Source organism: Pleuronectes platessa, chromosome 6 (genome assembly GCF_947347685.1).
Source record: "Pleuronectes platessa chromosome 6, fPlePla1.1, whole genome shotgun sequence".
In the NCBI taxonomy this organism is placed as follows: Eukaryota; Metazoa; Chordata; class Actinopteri; order Pleuronectiformes; family Pleuronectidae; genus Pleuronectes; species Pleuronectes platessa.
This window is the reverse complement of record NC_070631.1, coordinates 13363457-13383764: the sequence shown is the minus strand read 5'-3', so window position 1 is coordinate 13383764 and position 20308 is coordinate 13363457. Positions and strand designations below refer to the sequence as shown.

Sequence of the window (20308 nt, the reverse complement as noted above, 5' to 3'; positions counted from 1 at the left end):
TGAACATTTGGGAGTTTTAAAGCTTTTTACTGGATGTTTAGGGTCTTGATGTGTCAATCCACTCAGTGTTGTTCACGCTCATGTACTGCTGGACTAAAAGATGTTTCCAAGTCAAAAAGTTGTGCCTGCAAAATCATGTAATGGCCCCATGAATACAGTTAATATTCTTTATTGTGCAAAATGCCTGTTTAATGATTTTTTTTCAATTGGGGATAATGCAACTTCATCTTTCTGTTTGTTTGAGGAAGGAAACCCGAGCAAGGGAGAAGTACATGACAGATAGCACCAAACGATGCACACTGACCTTCAGAGAGTTGGCCTGTTTGTCACAAAATGAAAATAGCTCGGTTTCACACTTTCATCCAATGTTACACTTTTCAGCGAGAGGTGTGAGAAGACAGCGAGACGCTGCTGCCATTCAAGACAAGTCCTCCACGGCAATAGTCTTCTGCCACCATTTACATGTGAGGAACCTGACTGGGGATTTCTATCAAGTCAAATAGTTCCTGTAGCTGTAAATCACTCATCACAAACTATAAGTAAGCAGATTGTGGTCGCCCTGAAATCCCCCCCGAGCATTCAGGGCTTTTCCTTTTCACAAACCTGACTGTAAAGCTGCTGATTTCCTGCAGCAGCCAATGAGGAGGGTCTAATCAGTGGAAACAGCTGGCGTGTGATTGGACTGAGAAGCTGCTGTGGAGGTTCAGGGGGCAGCATGAAAGAGAGAGGAAGGACATGACTGAGGAGGTTCTCACTCGTCACACTTGCACAATCACACAAACACACACACACACACACACACACACACACACTAAAGCCACAAAAACTGTGTGTGTGTATGTGTGAGCAAGATGAGGGGTGAGAAAAGGAGAGAGAGAGTCAGAGAGATGAGTTCTACTCCACCCACAGCCATCCGTGTCCAATGTGAGGGGGAGGTGAAACAGTTGAGAGCGTATTGTGCTATTAACTGGCATCATTTAGTTGCCTCAGTCTGGAGAAGAGACTTGTCAGGACTGCTCCTCATCAGGTAGGACTACTTTTTTTGGTTTTTGACTGGATGTAAAACTTTTTCATTAATCTTGATTTCACCACAAAACCAGGCCAGGACATTTAACCAATTCAGCTGGGAATGAACATGTTTTTGTCGTGCACAGTGCGTGCTGTCATGAAGCATTGATCCGCCTGATTACTTTAACTATGTCACTATTGGGTGCAGACAAGGCCCTGAGGCCTTTTTCTAATGCTTCACAGTTCAGGCAGCCTGTATGTGTTGGTACTTGTGGGGGAAAACACAGCGCTGTTATAACAGCGGGTGAGAAAGCCGTGGCAGAGAGGTTTGACTCCAGCGTTTATTACAGTACAGCAGCAGGTTGTGACGCCGGGAGGTTGTGATTCATGTCTGATCACACAGAGAAGGAATGAGGAGGTTAAATGGAAAACGGAGACATACGCTGGAAAAATGACACGCGCTCCTTTCTACAGGGAGTTTTGAGTTTGCTGTAATGTTGCTGAGGCACTTTAGGTCAGTTGTGTCTCAGTTGGGAGAGAGTGGAGGGGACACACTTCAGCTGACCAGAATGCTGATGAGTGACGTTTGCCCTAAAAAAAAAAAAAAGGGAAGTCAGGGGGAGGGAGTGTTTGTGTGTGAAAGTTCTCAACAGAGGCTTATGATCCAGCAAGAAAAGACCCAACTCTTCCTCTTTCTGATGTGCACTGACTGTCGTCCGGATAAACAAGATCTGGCAGAAATCAGAGACTTAGCTGTTGATTCTGACTTTGACAGAGGCCATCAAGTGATCATGACCGACATGCAGGGACATGCTGCAGTCACACGAGCACACAACAGGATAAAAATGGACCTGGAACTGAAGCTCTCATGTTCATCCGGTCCACAGTGGGTTTCAGCCTAAAATTGGATTTACTTTACTTGTTCACTTGTTATTGCAGATTGACAGTCAAGTGCCGGGGCGGGTGAAGGTCAACGTTATTTGTTCTGCATGCCTCGTGTGAGTATCATAAAAAACGCTTGTAGTTTTCAGCAGAAACATCCCCACAGAGTTGTATGGCTTGTGGTTCATCCTATTTTCAGGGCAGCTGCGATGCTAGAGCTATTTTTGCACCTCGTGCATTTGTGCAGCGTGTCCGGTGAAGCAGGCAGCACATGCCAGCTGGTTCTCTCGTTGTGTGCCGCTCACTAGAGCACAGCAAGAGGGTGGCCGGGTTTGAGGAGATGTGTTACAGTAAGATGAACGTGCTCTTTTCACGCTTTCTGTGGCAGGAGGAAGTCAGCATGGCATTTGTGGGGTGGGGGGGGGGTGAGGGGGGTTGTTTCGGCACTCAAGAGTGTGAAACCTTGAAGCGAGGCATGATGCAACGGTGACACAGTGGATGTAAAGGCCTTGATTACATTGTTCAGCAAAGAACAGAATAGCTTGCATGCACATTAAAAACACGGATTTTGCAAGAGAGGCCAAGCGAATGGAGATGCTGATATTTCATGCTGGATGGTGATAATAAAATATTTGATTTTTTTTTTTATACAGAGTTCAACCCAGTTGGTGCAACAATGGCTTCCCATGTGAGACTCCGTAAGGATAGGCCTGGAGTGGTGGACTACGACACACACATAAAAGGTAATGAAATAGCTTCTAATGTGTGCTACTTTCTCAACTACCCATGTTCACTGAGATCAACATGTGGCCCCTTTTAGGAAAAACCTTGTAAAAGTTGTTTCTCGCCCACAGCATGCAGGCTTCAGAATGAGTCACATTTTCTTGATTCTTTCTCTTCCCCTCGTCTGCTGTTCTTTCTCCCCTTCATTCGTCACCTCTCAGAGGTGCGTTGCCAGCTTGCAGACCAACTGAAGGTGTTGGACCTGCAACTTGAGCAGAAGAGCCAGCAGCTGCAGGACCTGACGGACTACCTGCGGCGACGGGGTGAGATTGAAAGCGAGTATGCACGCTCCCTGGAAAAGCTTGCTGAAAGGTTTACGTCCAGAATTAAGAGGTAACCGTGAAGAAACTTTATTAACATAAACAAGTGATCCTTTTGAGGACGCTGTTTTGCTGAGTTCTGCATTACATCCCGCAAACAATTTGTCCCTTTGACTTCAGGAAGGATCCCAGTGGTCACTCAGTGGTTAAAGTCTGGCTGGCTCTGCTGTCCCAGACCCGGCTGGAAAGTAGGGACCATAATGGGCTGAGCGAGAGCTGCAGCAACCTTCTCATCCAGCCGCTCACACACTGTCTGGAGTACACACAACGCCTCGCCAAGAAGGTACTGATACAAACACTGACCTGTTTGTGTGCAATGCACTGGATATTTTGCTACAAATACAACCAATTTTCTTTTCTGACATTCACCTTTTGAACTCGGGGCCATTGGAAATATGTTGGGGCTCAGGAAGTTACCTCTGCAATCTGACTTTGTGGTATTTTGTCTCACCCACTTTATTTCCAGAGTAAAGACATCTGTTCTCAGCTACAAGATGGTCTACTCAAGGTTACAACAGAGCTGCAGACTGTAAGTGTGAAAGCAACCACCAAAACATTTTCAGTTTTCGAAACAAACCAAGCATTGCCCTGTGTCTGTGTGTGTGTGTGCGTTTCTGTTTGTGCGTGGGTGTGTGTGTGTGCGCAGGCATGGCGGACGTACCACCAGTACCACTCAGCCTATGTGTATGCAGAGGGGAAGCTGAAGGAGGCAGAGAAACAGGAAGAAAAGCAGAAGCAGAGTGCTGCAAAGAAACTTGAGAGGTTGATAGAAAAAGTAAATACCACCCCCCATGCTATGCGCGCCTGTCGATTATGTGACACTTGAATTTCTTTTGCTGATGAATGTGTATGTGCTGCAGAGACAAGGTAAGGTTCAAGAGATAAACCTGAAGTGCATCAAGGCCCGAAATGACTACCTCATAAACCTGGATGCCGCCAATGCCTCCATGAATAAGTACTACCTCCAGGACATCTCTACTATCATCGATGTGAGTTTATACTTTTGTTTCAGCTCTCTTCTCCCTATGACGTAGTCCTTCATAATTTCTGGCACATCTTTTGAGAACATAGATTGGCGGTGTCAGAGATATCACCTAAAATACCATGTTTAAAGAAGGCGTCATGATCTGAGTGGGTGACACTGTCTCCTATGTCATTGTCAGTGTGCAGATGTGGGCTACCACCACTCTTTAAGCCGGGTGATGCAGGCCTACCAGTCCAGGCGGTGGCGGGCTCAGGAGAACCTGAGCACGGGCCTGCAGCAGCTTCAGGGGGCCGTGTCCGGACTGAACCAGGTCCACGACAGAGACACTCAGCTGCAGGAAAATTCCAGCAGCTTCTCCATGCCCCTGCGCTTCACCTACCAGCCTCACGACGGGGACCAGGTGTGGGTTTTGTGTGAAATAATGGACGAGGGGATCTGATTGAAGGAATTGGCCGATATGAGCCTTGGCACGGACACATCAGGTTTAGCTGGTGTTTACTTAAGAATTCATCATTGTTATGTAAAATATTAATCCTTAATTACATTTCTTTGTCATGAGGGTTTGATATTGACAATCGCAGGATTTATTGCCAATTTTTTAAAAAGATTTTGCTGCACAATATCTTTATTGGCGTATGCACCTGGAAATCCATAAATGCCCCTAAAAATCCATAATGATGCTTTTTTTTGTGTGGATCACTCGGCAGTTTTGCATAATCTCTTGGTCTGTGTTGTTCCTCGCAGGTTTCTGAGGTCAGTGCAGAGTGTGAGATGAAATGCGAGCTGGACACCAGATTCAAACAGTTACAGGCCAGACTGAAAGCAGTCACCGAGGAGACAGAAGAGGTAGAGTGCATCATCATGACAAATCTTAACACCTAATTCACCCCCCCCCCCCCCCCCAGAAATGTATTCAGGTAGATGGGAAAGTGCCCTAAAAACAAATAGAGATTAAAAGGTAATCTTGTAAAAAGGTGTCCAACTCCCCCCAGAAATGTATTCAGGTAGATGGGAAAGTGCCCTAAAAACAAATAGAGATTAAAAGGTAATCTTGTAAAAAGGTGTCCAACTCATTTTGTGTGTACATTTTGAATGAAAATGTATGAATTTGGCTGCTGTGTTTTTACTTAATCACTTCATCATTAACAACAACGAAATGAAACGCTGAACAAAAAATGTAAAGAAGGGGGGGCATAATGTTTGGCTTAGATGACCTTACTGTTGTAGCTGTGTATGTGAGTGTTTCCTTCGTAGAAATCGTAAATGGTTGAGGGAGCAGAAAAGGGGAAACGACATGCAGAAAGGAAAGAGAAAAAGAAAGATAGTGCTTTAGGCAGTGATGACAAAGCAGTGGTGAAACCAGTTGAGCAAGAACAGTCAAAGCATAATCATTCATTTAAAAAAAAAAAAAATCCCCATTTGAAGGTGCCTATTTAAAAAATACACCCTAAAGTCCCTAAACCTGAAGTTGAGGTTAACCACTCCCTGGTTTCTGTCATTGACATGCGGAAAACTTTGTAATCCTGTCATTTTGGACACGCAAAATAATTACAATAAATTGCCCATGTTAGTTCACCCCAGCTTCTGATACTTTGCACCCCCCGTGCTCATCCAGTGACCATTAGTAATTGCAAAAAAGCACAACATTAAGTTAATACCTGTTCCACTAATACACAGGCGAGTAAGAACATGTCCACAGCCCAGAGTTCCCTGCTGGAGAGTATTGGTGATGATGATCTGGATCCCAACGCCGGCGGTTTGTCTCAGGACGTCAACACTGAGAACCTGACCGTCAAGCCCAGTGTGGCCCGGCGCAGGGCCACCCTGCAGGAAACGGAAAACCTCTACTTCACCGTGAGCCTGTCTTCTCTTTTTTTATGCTCAACCGACATTGTGACAGTTTGGGTTTTGCTGATGTGTAGTTGGTGGTTACGTCGATGTGGTTTTGGTGTTGCTAAAGAGACAGTGAAAATAAGAACAACATGAGACTGACTCACACCGGCTTTGTTTCACAGAGAGTAAAGGAGTACCTCGTCGGGAGCTCCCTGGTGTCTAAACTGCAGGCCAAACATGATCTGCTTAAAGTGGCTGTGGAAAAAGGTGTCACTTCTGCATTTCTAAGACGAGTCAAAGTGCTGAGCCAGTTTCTCGTTTGAGAACATCTGGTGCACTGGGGGGCTGGATTGTCCAGTAAATTGTTTCCCCTTTTTATTTTTGAAAGCAGCCAATGAACATTTCTTGGTTCATTGCCTGGTTAAGCTAATTTTAATCTCTTATTCTTCCCAGCTGAAGAATCAAACGAATTACAACCCAGGTAGGAATATAAATATTTGTATACTTCAGATAGACTTAAAGGAGACGTATTATGCTTTTGTTGTTTTTCTAGTTTTTGTGTATGTAAAAGGTATGTTACGTTTAAAACCCAGCATTTCAGACAGAGGCTGAAAAAAGGAGCTGCAGCAATGGACAGTTTTCAAGAAGCTACCCAAATCAAAATAATGAACCTGGATATGAGCATAATATACCTCCTTTAAATTTGTCAATTTGCGAAAGCAATATGATTGTACAGATATTGCATAGCTGTGCCAAAATGTGCTGTGTCATGGTATATCATTGCTCTGCAGACACAATGGGAAGCTATTGCGCGTCAGGAAGAATCACTCAAGCTCCAGTTTGCTGCACAACCACAAACTGTTCAATGGAGACATGCTGTCCTTCCTAAAGGTAGCTGCCATCATTTCTACACCCATTTCTGACTTCTGGGGATTGTCACCTCAAGTTGCCGTTAACGTGCCAAACACGGTGCTTGTGAAATTCATCGTTAAATTTGTATCATTCAGGCATCGGGACAACAGATTCCACGTGTGGTGGAAAGTTGCATTCGCTTCATCAACCTCAATGGTGAGTCTTCAAGATGGACAGAAGTGTGAACCAGCAGGTGGACATTTGTGGATTGATTCAAGAAAATATTTAATAGTTTTAAATCAAAAATCTGTCTCTCAGGTCTCCACCATGAAGGGATATTTCGGGTTCCTGGGTCTCAAATGGAAGTCAACAACCTGAGGGATGCTTTTGAGCGAGGTCGGTCTGTGTGTTTTTTTTTTTCTGTGTGGAGCCATCAAAGAGCAGATTCCCCCCCCCCCCCGCCCCCCCCCCCCCCCCCCCCTCCATTGTGGAGCGTTAATAATGTGGGGCACTATGTCGCTTGCCTGCAGGAGAGGACCCCCTCGCTGAGCAGAAGTTTGACATGGACTCTGTAGCTGGAGTACTGAAGCTCTACTTCCGAGGTCTGGAGAACCCACTCTTCCCCATGGACAGCACCAACCTCCTCCTGGAACATGCTCGTGAGTGTGTGTGTACTGTCTGCCCAGTAGCCTTAACAATTTAATGTGATCATTTAGTATTTTATGGTTACATTTGTATTTAATGGTTCGGGTTTGGCAAGAAGAGAATTAGTTATAGTTGGGGTAAGCAAGTCGTGCGTGTGTGCGTGCGTGCGTGTGTGTGTAAAGTGTAAAGGGCACACAAGCTTATTTTTTCATGACCTTTTCTTAGAGATCAAGAACGACGCAGAGAGATTGGCTCAGTTCAAATCGGTCATCTCCTCCTATCCTGAGCCGCTCATCATTGTCATGCGATACCTCTTTGCTTTCCTTCATCAGTGAGTATTGTTACTCTTTGTACTTTTCAAACTTGAATCAGAAAAACAAATTTACATCAAACAGTAATTCAGAGGAAACTAAGGAACCCTTTTTTTTTTTTAACCAGTTAGCTCATGTCTCCGATTTGAAAGAAGTGTGATGGAACTATTTTTGACATTATATATGAATTATGTTATATAGTGCAACGCCAGCCTCAGGATAGTGGCTGAAGTTGATACTTTACACAAACAATTGATCAAAAGTGGATCTGCTAAATGTTAACAAAATATAAACTGCAATGAACAACTGAATCATGAGAGTTAACATGTATTTGTGCACAGTAACAACCCATTTAATGGGAAACTGTCAGAGATAATAGGTGGAGATAGAGATTAAATAACCCAAAAAGGAGAAAATGAATATGTTTCAAGCGCATAACATGATGAGTCCACGGAAACAAAAACGAAACAAGACAAAGTAGAAGGACAAGACTGAAACTGAAAATCATTTAAAAACCATACCATGATGGGAAATGGTAAAGGAAGTGGTTAGTGTTAAAAGAGGTTCTTCCTTCCGTAGCTGAATATGCATATATTATCATCGAGCCTTATGAGAGTGAAATAAAGGTCATGATGATGAATCGGTAAAGTCTTGTTTGTTAATTATCTCGACATCAATTATGTCCGTTCTACTTGGTTTCATTGCATTTCTCCCTCTCCTCCCTCCACCCACCCTGCACTGCCTCTATGCCCCTCCAGGGTGAACCAATCCCGCTGTTTGAGAGCCACTGATGTAGGAACATGGGTTGGGATAAAGTTTTGTCTTTCATTTTGTGAACAGCAGTTTGTGTCTGTAATGCAAAAATAGCATAAAGCAGTTTAGTTTAATTCCAATCTGTGTATCTCAACGTTTGATTTCTTGCTCCTTCCCTCTGTAATATTACGTTTCTCTGCTCTGCTCCTGCAGCGTGTCGCAGTACAGTGACGAGAACATGATGCAGCCTTACAACCTGGCCGTGTGTTTTGGGCCCAGCGTCTTCAGAGGGGCTCAAGATGATGATGATGCCGTCACCCTGCTGCCTCTGATCAACGACCTGGTGAAGAGCATCATCCTCCAGCATGAAAGCATCTTCCCCAGCCAGAGTGAGGTACAGGGGCCGGTGTATGAGAAATGCATGACACTAGAACACGAGGAATGGTAAGAAAAAATTATATAAATTTTAAAAAAAGTTGTTCATACCAAACACACACATAACACTGATAACCTGTGCGGTAGGGTGATTATCTGAGGGCGTTATTTCTTCACAGCGAACCTCTTCTTGAAGAAGTAGATGCGGAAGCAGAGTGCACTCATGGCAAAGCCGGTAAGTTTACATGCTCCTTCTGTGTTGTCATTCCTCTGAGGCTGTCATGGTGTCATTGAATAAATGCCATGTGTGACAGAGTCGGAAACAGTGTCGTCAGCTGACAGCAGCACCAACTTGCCTGCAGCCCCATTGCAGACGAGGGCAGAACGACCCAGAGCTAACAGTAGTGGCTCCATCGACAACAAGAGACAAAGTAGACCAGCAGGGGGCAGCATCACTCCAGCTGCAAAGTTAATGTTACAGATTCCTGTTGGGCCCCAATGCAAACCCAAGATGGCCCCCTCTCCTGGCCTGGTGCGCAGAGAGTAAGTTCCACTAAATGTCGAAGATGATATGTTAATATTAATATAAGAAATTAATAATCTGTCTTTCTGTACATTCAGTCTCCAGGAACACTCGTCTGCTGAGGATATCGGCGTTAAAGTAGACAAGGTCTGATTTGTTTCTCTTTTGGTTTCTAATTACTTCTTCCATCGTGTATAAAGACAATTTTACTCTAGGATTTATAGGCCCTAATAAATAGCTTTGATAATTAAGGTTAATAAATAATTGCCCATTTCTTTGTGTGAATTAAAGATAATGGATCGTTTTCTACCAATTTGTTTGCAGCTATATATGTTAAGGGGTTATACAACCCTGTTGATGTCATCTAACAAGTTGCTAAGAGATTTTGGTCCAGATGATCTGCAGCACTTTTCCAGATGTTAGGTGGTTGAACCCTCCTTTGGAGATAATAATGATAACAATAACTTACAAATCCTTCTGTGTCATTTTTCAAGCTAAACCAAATAACTAATGGCATAAATAATGAACAGCAATTATACATTGTGGCTTTATTACAAACATAGCTACAAACTCATGAACAGAGGGGAGATGGACAAAGACACTTTTTGTCCTTTTTCCCTCTCACTCATCATCACCAATGTTTATTTCATCTCACAGGAGGTCTGTCGCCAGATGGAAACGGTCTTCAAGGAGCTCCTCCGGCATCAAGCTCTGCAGGATCCCTCCACCTCCGCCGCCTCCTCTCCCTCTGTCCAAGCCCCCCAGAGGAAAGGGAAACGGGACGGACGCAGGGGGAGAGGAGTGGGCCTCTTCAAAGCAGCCGATCCATAGGCCTGAGAGGACTGGCATCATGAGAGGAGACACAGAGAGAGATGATACACACGATCTGAAGTGAAGGGTGATGTGCACTGACAGTAGCTTTCGGCACATCTATTTCGAGAGAACTGACATCACTGACCCGCAGTCACTTCTGAGGTCCCTGTGATTGGCCGCGGCTCCCGACTCAGCAGCCATTTCATTCATGTTTTGCTCAGCAGATCTGAGTCATGACTGCAGATCTGCAGCCCGATGTTGGAACTGTGGATTACTTTAAGTGCAAAGATCCGTTTGTGTAAAGTTGATTATAAAGTAATTTATGCGGTTATATCTGTGTGGGTGTTAGTATTCAACTATTTCCAATTAATACTTTTTCAAAGAATTTTTTTTCTTCTTCTTTCCAAGTCAATAAATAAACAAACAACCATACATTCTTCATCAAATGTCCATTTATTAAACAAAGTTGAAAACTGTGAAAGCTAACTAAAAGGAATGTGTATATATTGATTATTTGTAAGGATTTTATTATTAACATGTTGACCTGTCTGGATATGGGATTCAAGCCAAATAAATATTTTGTCCATTCTATTTGCAAATATTTTCTCTTTTCTTGATATGGTGTATACATAATTTTACTCTAAGACCTGGTTATTATGAAGAGTTTAATAAGACATTCAGGTCACTCATTACACAGAGAAGCAGCAAATCCTCACATTTGAGAAACTAAAAACAGTGAATGTTGATCTTATTTTTCTTTAAAAAGAAAGTCAAACCACAAAAGAAAACTGATGCCAGTTAATAGTCCATCACCTTATTGCTCTAGCTCATTTGATGCATTATTCTAGAATAGAAGATTTGCTTGGATTTTCACTTTACAGTTTATTTGGTACACAGTTAATACAGTTCTGCAATAAATCAGAGGTGTTAATTCATATTGGAGGAAGTAGTTTGTGGTTGCTGAACACTTAGAAGTGTTCGTGCAATGACTACAATGAATATGCACTCAAATATTGTTTTGGATCATTGAAGACCCCGATCACCCCAGGACGCCATGAACTGTTCTGCCGGCTGCCATCTGGCCGACGGTACAGCAGCATCCGGGCCCGCACCACCAGGCTCAGAGGCAGTTTCATCCCCCAGGCCTTAAGACTTTTAAACTCCTCCAATCTGCCATAATTCCTCTAAACTTTGCACTATTTAAAAAAATTGTTTTGTTGTTTATTGTATTATATTTTAATACTTGATTTTTTCCCCACTATATATATATATATATATATATATAAATATTTTTTTGCTTGTGTCATATTTTGAGGATTGCTAAAAGAGAACATGTGACAAACATTTAATTTAAGAGACTGTTAAATGTAATGTTTGAGCACATGACAATAAAGTCTTGAATCTTGAATCTTTATACCTGGGGTAAAAGGAGGGGAATATCATTTCTTATTGGAAGGAAGGTTTATTCTTTTATTTATTTATTAATTCAAAGGGGGCTTCATTTGTTTGTTAATTTAACTATTTACAAGCATTTGTAAGTATTTATTTTTAAGATTAATGAGGAATGTTTATGTATTTATTAAAAAGAGGATTCATTGCAGGACTGATGACGTGTCGATTGACTAACTTTCCCAGGATGCTCCGCGGTACTACGGTCCACGTCAGTCCTGCGCAGGCGCAGTGGAACGCGGCGGTGAGCTGAGGTGTACTTCTTTTCCTCTGTCTGTTTGGAAGAAGCGGTTCAGGAGCCGGAGCTCAGCGATAAAGAAACGTGTCAGACAGCCGCTCAGAAGCCACGATGATCCGGATAACTGCCTTCCTGGCCCTGCTGGTGGTCGCCTGCTCGGGTATGTCATCGTTGAACCGGAAGGAGAGGAGAGACCCGAATGAAAGACCCGAATGAAGCTTGTAATGCTAACCAGCGTTAGCAAGTGGCTAGTTCTTCAAGTCACTTCTGCTAGTCTCCTGTTTGTGGTGTTAAGAGTTGGTGAAACGTGTGTTGTACTGGTGTCTATGCTAACCTTAAGCTAACCCTAAGCTAACCTTATCTGTGCTCTGTGCGCTGACAGGAGAGAGCTGCACCGACCCAGTGATCTTCCCCTCGGCCTACACCACCTCTGACGCCGTCATCTCCTCAGAGTCTGTGTTCATCGTTGAACTCAGCCTGACTTGTGGCAACGGAGCTCAGGTACCAGTCAAACCTCCAGCACGTCCAACACAGACAAGATGATGATGATGATGATGTATGAGCGTTATCGATTGTGTGACTTACTGGTGATCGTGTCTGTCCTGTCCAGAGTGTGACTCTGTATGCTGATGTCAATGGAAGACAGTTCCCTGTGACCAGAGGCCAGGATGTTGGAAAGTACCAGGTATGGCCCTGTCCTCATGTTCACATGTACAGACATGACATCCAGCTGCATGAGCAGAGAACATCTGCAGACACCAGCGGTCAAAGTCTCAAACTGCCTCAGTCACATTCAGTACTCGAGTGATAGGAAGATGAAACACAAACAAAGAACTTCCCCTCACATGCATATAAGTATTGAATCCAAAATATGTAGTAATAGGATGGGTACATATACTGTTTCAAGTTATGTGTTGTGTTCAGCAAGTTCCCAGAGTTGAATGAGGAGCAACACTGAGATTGCAGATTATCAGATTGACATTCTCTATCTATTGAAAGGCCCCTCGGACCATGGGCCAGACCAACAGACAAAAATTTAGTTCAACCAAAAGAGTTGTGCTCAGTATTGATCAGACTGGCCCATGCTTCAGTTTGTTTGAAGTGCAAAATCACTTCAATGGCAGGAAGTGGAGATAACATTAAACACTAGAAGAAGAAAAAGTAGAAGTTGCTCTTGGGATTACTAATAGTCTCCGCCTCCGAAGATGTAAAAGTTTGAACACTACGGTTTTTCATTGGGGGCATTCAAACTCATGTCAGGTACTTTACCTGAAGCTGGTGATGCTGGAAGTATTAGTACGGTGATATTACATTAGCACTGATGCTAAATTATCCCAATAAATCCCTTCAATAATTTTCGCCATTCAAATGTTAAGACCATTACCTACGAGACTGACAACACCCCCACTTCAAACACACCCATCTAGAAACCAATCAATGTCAGGAATAAAGACAGCCCATATAGTTGATGAAATACAAAATATAATTTTTTCTTAATTGCAGAGTAAACCAGAACTAATCCGATCAAATGTAAACACTATAAAAATGACATGAACCATGGTTTGAGGTCATTTTTTTCCTCTGCTGACCTGATGAAAGTCACCCACTCTGTCTCAGAGTGTTTTGACTGTTGTAATTAAATTTACTCTCGGTTGAGCCAAAGTGCTCTTTCCTGTATGTAGACTACATGTTCAAAAACAAAGATTTAAAGCAATTCAGGACATGCATCCCCCCGGTTTTAGCCGCTCCTCACTGGCTTCATGTTGTTTTTAAAGTATTAATCACACAAACAGGGTCTTGCTTCAAATTGAATTAATGAAAGCCTTACCCCTAAAGAGCCAGGTCACAGCCTGAGGACTTCTGGCGTCTGGGTCTCTTGGGCTCTAGGTTAAAGTTACAGTAAATTTTTATTTCTACTGTCTTCAGCCTGCTTTCTTTATTTTTATTTATGTTTTATAATTTTTTCCAGTGTTGCATTGCTATGTGAGGCTCTTTCCAAGTACTTCTATGGAAAGGGCTTTCCTAATAAAGTTAAAATATAGAGAACATCTTTGACCAGTTGGATGGTTTATATTGTGTCAATTAAAAGTCCCTCCACAAGTCAACAATCTCTTAAAAGCCAGCAGTTATCAAAGAGTACTAATATTTTAACTCTTATTTTCAATTAATGACTGATGGTGTTCAGAATGGACTTTCTGCCAATCTTACCACTTCACAGAGTGGCTAGGTGTGTGAGAGTGTGCAGGATCTGAACTCGTCTCTCAAGCCCTCGTCCTTCTCAACACAGCTACTTCCGTCACATTTTGTAACTGTGACTTCATTTGAGGAGCAAACTGTGTGCACTGCCTTATTTGTACAATTCACCACATAGCACAATCTCGGCAGGCTGTTTTGTCCTCGTCTTCCTCGACCCTGGTTTGAATCCACTCCTCGGCAGCAAAGCCTATCAGAATTCAACTTTAAAATGTTGTCACAAAAAACAAAAAAATCTGCCCTTCTTCAACATGTGACTGTTTCCCCCTCAGGTGTCCTGGAGCATGCCTCACAAACAGGCCAGCTCTGGAACTTATCCGGTCAAATTCTTTGACGAGGAGTCCTACAGTGCCCTGCGCAAGGTTCGTGTTACATGTATTGTCGATAAGCTCATAGTTTCCTGCCGGTGAGCTCCACTTGTTTTGCAAAGGCTGTTTAATTTGAACCACATGCTGCTGCGTTTCTTGTGTTCCAGGCCCAGAGAAACGACGAAGACGTAAATGCCATTCAGCCTCTGTTCTCCATCAACATTGACCACAGGGTGAGTCTCTAATAGATCCTCAGGTTGAACATGTGTATGAGTTCACAATAATGGTGCCATTAGCGTGTAAAAAAAAGAAACCTGACCAAACACTCTAGAATGAAAGCGTCTGTAATCAGTATTTTTATATAAACATTGAAATGCACCAGGGCTTTTTTCTTTTTGCTCATTTGTTCTGCTGTTTTCCTACCTTCAACTTTTTTATCTTGACTTCTTCAGTTCAATGGCGCTCATCCAATGGCTCTCATCACTTTGAGTCAAGAACTTGACCCCAAGTCATTACTAATGTCCAGCTCTTTATCTGCTGGACGTGTAAATCGCTTCCAACACATTTTCATGGAGCCAAAAAAGTCACTGTTGATTGTAATTTGCCTCAGGACAAACTAATATATGACAGAGACGTACAGATGATGCCAATATTAGGGAGAGAGAGAAAAATCTATTACCGATATATCGCTTAATGAGTATCTATATCAATCCCTTGTAATTTTTTAAAGCTCAACCATAAACTAACAATGATTAATTAATTGAATGGACATTTTTTCTGGATTGTTTATTCTTTGAAGTAAGTGTTTATGTCGTTGCATATTGGCAAACTGTGATGCCAATCTATCTGTAAATAGGTCAACAGATAAATGCATCAGGCTCTAACATAGGGTTGGTTAGCTTTCTTGCTAAACCTGTACTGATCTTCCTTTTTCTTTCGTGCCCCCACAGGGTGTGTGGAATGGCCCATGGGTGGCCACTGAGGTGGTGGCTGGCCTCATCGGTATCTTGTTTTACTACATGGCCTTCAGTGCCAAGAACACCATCCAAGCATAACGGGACCCGCAGTCACTGGGTGTTTAAAGACTGAATTGTGGAGGATCAATGATTCATCATCCAGTGTTGTGGCGAGCCGGAAGGAGTTTGCCACTTGATTTTGCGTTGGGATGAGGAATAAGAGGAGCGGTCTTTGTGTTGTTTTATTCAGACTGTGTCTGTATGCCATCTGCTTGTGACTTAACAGTTTTTGCAGGAGTTTGTCCTGTCAGTATGGATGAAATTTTGTAATTTTTTGGGGCTTAAATTCAAACTAATAAACTTGGACCATGTGAACAAATACAACAAATTGTGTACTGTGTTCGTTCTGGTGTGAAATCATCCTCTGTCCTTGTGCCTGGATACACGTGGCCAGAGTGGGACACAGATGTGGGGAACATCAATAGTGTGACTGCAGCAGGCCCGGTGGCTACGTCTCTTCCAGTAAAGTGAATAAAAGCCTTGTTTTTCTTCCTGTGTTATGTGGTGGTTCGTGTGAGAGCCTAGTCTTCTATAAATTCCTTTTTCTCCTGTACAGGCGAGAAGAGTCGTGATCTCTTATTTTGTAGAAACGCAGCTGTACAGAGTTTTTTTTCTTTATTTTTAGTTGCCAGAGCTAAATTGGCAAAGCATTAATGAATGAACAGTCCCTTGACCTCATAGATCAAACAATAACCAGATCAAACAAGATTTAGCTTTCACAGATTTAATTGCTGGAGGGTAGAAAGATGGATGGTCTGATATTTATAAGAGTTGCAGCATCTGTCCTGTATCCAATAGTATTTTTTGCAGTGTTTGAGAATTAGGAATTTTATGTATTTTTTCAGAAAATTAAGAAAGATTTACACCTACAGTACTGAAGGAAAAATATACTGCTTTGCTGCCTTTGATTAATATGATAATTACTTGTGTTGCCTTTAAAGTCTTAATCTACAAAAATTTTATAAGATTTATGGTAGTTGTCGAACCAACAGAGAAAAACTTGGTGTTGTGCACATGTTCATTGTGCGAATGTCCTATTGGCATTCCTAGATAGTCAGGGAGAAGTTAGTGCTTCAACACAGCAGCTGATCACAACTTCCTGTTTTCTTCACACACACACTCACACTTACTCACAGAGACAGAGAGTAAACATGATACAGGTGTTAATTCATGACCTGTCAGTGCTGCAGTACCACTAGCTGAACACACAGTGGCAGCTCTCTGTTACATTGGAGAGAGACGCCAGCTATTGCCCCATAGACAGACTGCATATGATTTTTATTGGTTTAGTATCAGCTCTTCCTAATGTATCTCATGCACATAATGCAAATCGGGCCATCGTTGTCTTTTACGTTCTCTTAATTCAAGTTGTCACATATATATTTGTGTGCTACTTAGAGCAATCGCATGCTTATATAATCTAGTTTATTTGGGGGATGTAAACTTAGCATGTCTATTTCTGTATCTGGACCAAATCAAAACAGTGTTCACACACAGTGCAGAGAACACAGAGTGCTGCTTTTTTATCCACAGCACGACTGCAACTTCTCAGCGACTCCCAGGAGACTAATGTAAACTCTGTATATGAGTAACTGGATCCACTCACGTAAACACTTGTCGGTGTACAGAGTACACAAGACATATCTTTTATGTCTGCTTTTCCTGTGGCTTTGTCGGCACAAACACACACTTTTGTCCCCTGTCACCATTTGTCACGGAGAAAATAGACACATCCCAATGTTGATAATTCAGAGAAAGACATTATCTGCAGTAAACGCAGACACTCCCTGCTGGGGTATTAAGACTGTGGCAAGTGGGGGACGGGCTGGATGATGGGATTTAGGAGGAATGAACAAACAAACTTTGAAAGAGAGCCACTGCGTCAATGCTCACACACTCTTTGTGAGAGAGTTCAGAGTGTGTTAACTCCGACCCGCACATCGATGCAGATGACTGCGGATGTAGAAGTGAATTAGTCTGAGATTGTTATTGTTGCAGAATGAATGCACTCACAGGAAGTCACAATTTATTCTTACAGCGGTGAATTATTTATGTTTGGATTCTGACAATGAGCTACAGGGTCATGCAAGCAAACAAATCTGAATCACATTTATTTTTTTGTGTTCATACAACAACAGTAAATTTAATCGTAATTGACCAAAGCAAAGTACTTTGTAACTTTGTTTTAGATGGTGCTGCATATATACATGTGCTTAATTTTATGATTATAGTATTTTACAGAGAAATAGGAGTTACTGTAACATAATCTCTCTCCCTTGTGTGTGTGTGTGTGTGTGTGTGTGTGTGTGTGTGTGTGTGTGTTCGTTTGTGTGTGTGTGTGTGTGTGTGTGTGTGTGTGTGCGCGTGTGTGTGTGTGTGTGTATTTGTGTGAGCGTGCTGTGAGGCAGAGAAAAGTAGCCTTGACAGAGGTGTGTAACACACCAGCTCCGGCGGCAGACTCGGATGGGCTTAGTGAGATGCAGCAATGTGGAAACTGGCGTCGCACAAATGATTCTCACATGAAGTCACACTCTGTCTCTGCCATAAACTTTGTGTCCGCCGCTTGTTCTTTAAAACTTTTTGCATAACAGAAACAAGGTCAACAAACTGCGAGCTGACTGAGTAATCAGAACACAGACGCTGGCTTCCTCCTGCCTTACACTATAATAACAGCTATTGTTCCAGTTATTACATGGATGTGTATGTACAGTGGGGCATGTTTAGCTGCTTCGACCACGATAGACTGACTGTGTTTGGAGTGAATAAACCTTTCTTTCTCTTATCTCCCTCCTCCTGGCCTCTATGTGCATCCTCTCACCCACTACGCCCTACCCATCAACGCAGTTCCAGTCAAGTACCAGTCTTTCACCGTTTAAGAGGAAATTGTTTTTTTTCCTCTTTCCTCTTTTATTTTGTAAAAGGCTCGCCCTCCATCGTATAAGCCACCCTCTCCATATTTCACACTAAAATGTCAACCATTCCAACAGAGATTTATTTTTCATTTTTGTGCTTCGTCTCATGCCCGGCCATGACCCATGAAACACTAAAGGTTAAACAGGAGCAGACACATCACCACCAACTGTGTCTTTGTACCTAAATCCCGTGAAAGCATGTGGAATGAGCTCCCATAAAATGGGTTTCATCAGACGCTCATCCACATGCCTGTTTTTACTACGGGGGAAATGAAATTGCGGGCTCTCGTCGAGGTGTAAATACAGCTAGGCTTTAAGTAATGAAAACAAGGATGATGAGAGTGATAAAAAAAGCAAAGCCTTGATCCTGTGGCTCTCAGAGAAATAAACCCTTTAAAACAGTCAAAGCTGAGGTAAGATTTTGTCTCGGATCATAAATGCAGCCAATAAAAATGGAAGCGTAACTATATTTGGCATAAATCGCCCTGAAAACAGCTGCAGTCATAGGGTGGGTTGGAAATAGAGGCAGATGAGGCATATGCATTTCGGGGGGAGCAACCACAAACAGAGAAAGATAAACAAACGTGACACAAAGAAAATAATAAGCACGATAAGGCTCATTTTCTTTTTTGCTTCAGGTGATTACAAACCACGATGCTCCAACGCGCTCTGCAAACACAGACGCTGGACTGGCTTGTGTAAGTCGGCGAGGGCCAGAAACGCCTCCCGGTGTCTTGGAATGAGCTTAGCAGCGGCCCCGGCACTCCTCAGATCTGTGGAGGGGTCTTGAGTTAAGCAATGCAGACACATTGCTTAGTGCAGTAAAGCTCCAGGCTCCAGGTCTGATTTATACCGACTTTTGTCAAGGCTTGGGGGGCTGTGTCATTCTTCAGAGCCGTTAGATGTTCTCCTTGGCCGACCCTCAATTTGATTTCGAGAGGGAAGTTCACCTATTCCGCTGACCTTGTACGACAGTCACGCAGCTGGGTCATTTGTTTCTCACATACCCCATTTGCGGGCCACTGGCTGGAAGCACTGCTCCACAGTAATGAAGACCTGACCTTGAGCTTCGACATCAACCACGTTACAGTATGGAAACCAGTATGGAGACCAGGAGGACATTCAACATAAACACACACACACACACACTGACCGACACACACTACAGGATGTCAAAAACGACCTACCCTACAGACTGTACATCACAAGCTCTGACAGGTAGGGAGGGCGATGGTGGTGGTAGAGATAGTAACCACTATCAGGTCTTCTGTCCTCGGGAAACAAGACAGAGTCGCGGGGGGAGTTCTCTGCAATGATCAGTCTAATTTTAGCGGATATTGAAAAGTGTTTGTGCCAGAAAACTCTCCATATTGAATGCATTCATTATTTAGCCATCGTAATGCTGCACTAATGGCTTTACAGGCAGAGTAACACACAGACAGAGTGTGCTGGGCCTCTCCCACAAAGCCGAACGGCTGGATGGATCTGAAAGTCTGGCCCCTCCGAGCGGAGAAGAATCATCCTCTGACCTCTCAACTTCCTGACAGGAAGATGAAAATTCATGAACACCCACAGGGTTTGGGAGAAGTTCATCTATTTCCTGATATAACAAAGTGAGAAAAGGGACGCTACGTGGCCGTAGCCCTCCATTTTGGCGGAGAATCAAAGTCAAAAGCTTGTGTCTGGGGAACAAACGCGCAGTGGCGTGCCGACAGCCCAAACACCCGGGCTGCACAGAGGAAAAGCTGAGGCGGCTTCTCCTTCGAACCAGACAAGTATTCCTGAGACACCTTGAAAGCATCCAAGCATTGTCCGGCAGACTCTCATAACACTGCTGCCTCGCGGGAAAAAAAACATGTGCTACTCTGGCTCAGCGTTAAAGGAACGTCTAATTTCATTTCATACATATATATACACCCACTGTATGTGCAGTAGCTTATATTATCACACTTTTATCCAAGCAAATATAACTATATATATATATATATATATATATATTACTATATATATCTATATTACTATTTTATCTGTCATGCAGTTTAGGGCCAT

The 20308-nt window shown here is 42.9% G+C and overlaps 2 protein-coding genes across 4 annotated transcripts; both read left to right on the top strand.

The window, feature by feature from the left end:
• Window positions 1-778: 778 nt before the first annotated feature.
• Window positions 779-10674, top strand: LOC128442185 (SLIT-ROBO Rho GTPase-activating protein 3). Of its 3 annotated transcripts, XM_053424498.1 has the most exons (23): window positions 779-1027; window positions 1948-2006; window positions 2544-2633; window positions 2835-3006; window positions 3114-3276; window positions 3460-3522; window positions 3640-3768; window positions 3854-3982; window positions 4157-4378; window positions 4723-4824; window positions 5656-5832; window positions 5994-6078; window positions 6265-6292; window positions 6603-6702; window positions 6819-6879; window positions 6982-7059; window positions 7194-7322; window positions 7534-7639; window positions 8586-8816; window positions 8927-8982; window positions 9062-9290; window positions 9369-9417; window positions 9928-10674. In XM_053424498.1, the coding sequence occupies exons 3-23, from the start codon at window positions 2567-2569 to the stop codon at window positions 10099-10101; spliced, it is 2550 nt and encodes an 849-aa protein (XP_053280473.1). In that variant the 5' UTR covers window positions 779-1027; window positions 1948-2006; window positions 2544-2566; the 3' UTR covers window positions 10102-10674. The 3 variants fall into 3 exon arrangements, with proteins under 3 accessions (XP_053280473.1, XP_053280471.1, XP_053280472.1); XM_053424496.1 differs by lacking the exon at window positions 1948-2006 and having other exon boundaries at window positions 780-1027; XM_053424497.1 differs by lacking the exon at window positions 779-1027 and having other exon boundaries at window positions 1101-2006.
• Window positions 10675-11748: 1074 nt separating this feature from the next.
• Window positions 11749-15675, top strand: ssr4 (signal sequence receptor, delta). The gene is made up of 6 exons (XM_053424499.1): window positions 11749-11930; window positions 12153-12271; window positions 12381-12455; window positions 14296-14385; window positions 14499-14564; window positions 15282-15675. The coding sequence occupies exons 1-6, from the start codon at window positions 11882-11884 to the stop codon at window positions 15384-15386; spliced, it is 504 nt and encodes a 167-aa protein (XP_053280474.1). The 5' UTR covers window positions 11749-11881; the 3' UTR covers window positions 15387-15675.
• The last annotated feature ends 4633 nt before the right edge of the window (window positions 15676-20308 follow it).

Bases quoted from the DNA above. Each gene is read 5' to 3' on its own strand.
- LOC128442185 (XM_053424498.1), top strand. From the start codon at position 2,567: ATGGCTTCCCATGTGAGACTCCGTAAGGATAGGCCTGGAGTGGTGGAC. The intron at 3,007-3,113 runs GTAACCGTGAAG...CTTTGACTTCAG, and splicing joins TTTACGTCCAGAATTAAGAG to GAAGGATCCCAGTGGTCACT. The intron at 8,817-8,926 runs GTAAGAAAAAAT...ATTTCTTCACAG, and splicing joins ACACTAGAACACGAGGAATG to CGAACCTCTTCTTGAAGAAG.
- ssr4 (XM_053424499.1), top strand. From the start codon at position 11,882: ATGATCCGGATAACTGCCTTCCTGGCCCTGCTGGTGGTCGCCTGCTCG. The intron at 11,931-12,152 runs GTATGTCATCGT...GTGCGCTGACAG, and splicing joins GCTGGTGGTCGCCTGCTCGG to GAGAGAGCTGCACCGACCCA. The intron at 12,272-12,380 runs GTACCAGTCAAA...TGTCCTGTCCAG, and splicing joins CTTGTGGCAACGGAGCTCAG to AGTGTGACTCTGTATGCTGA.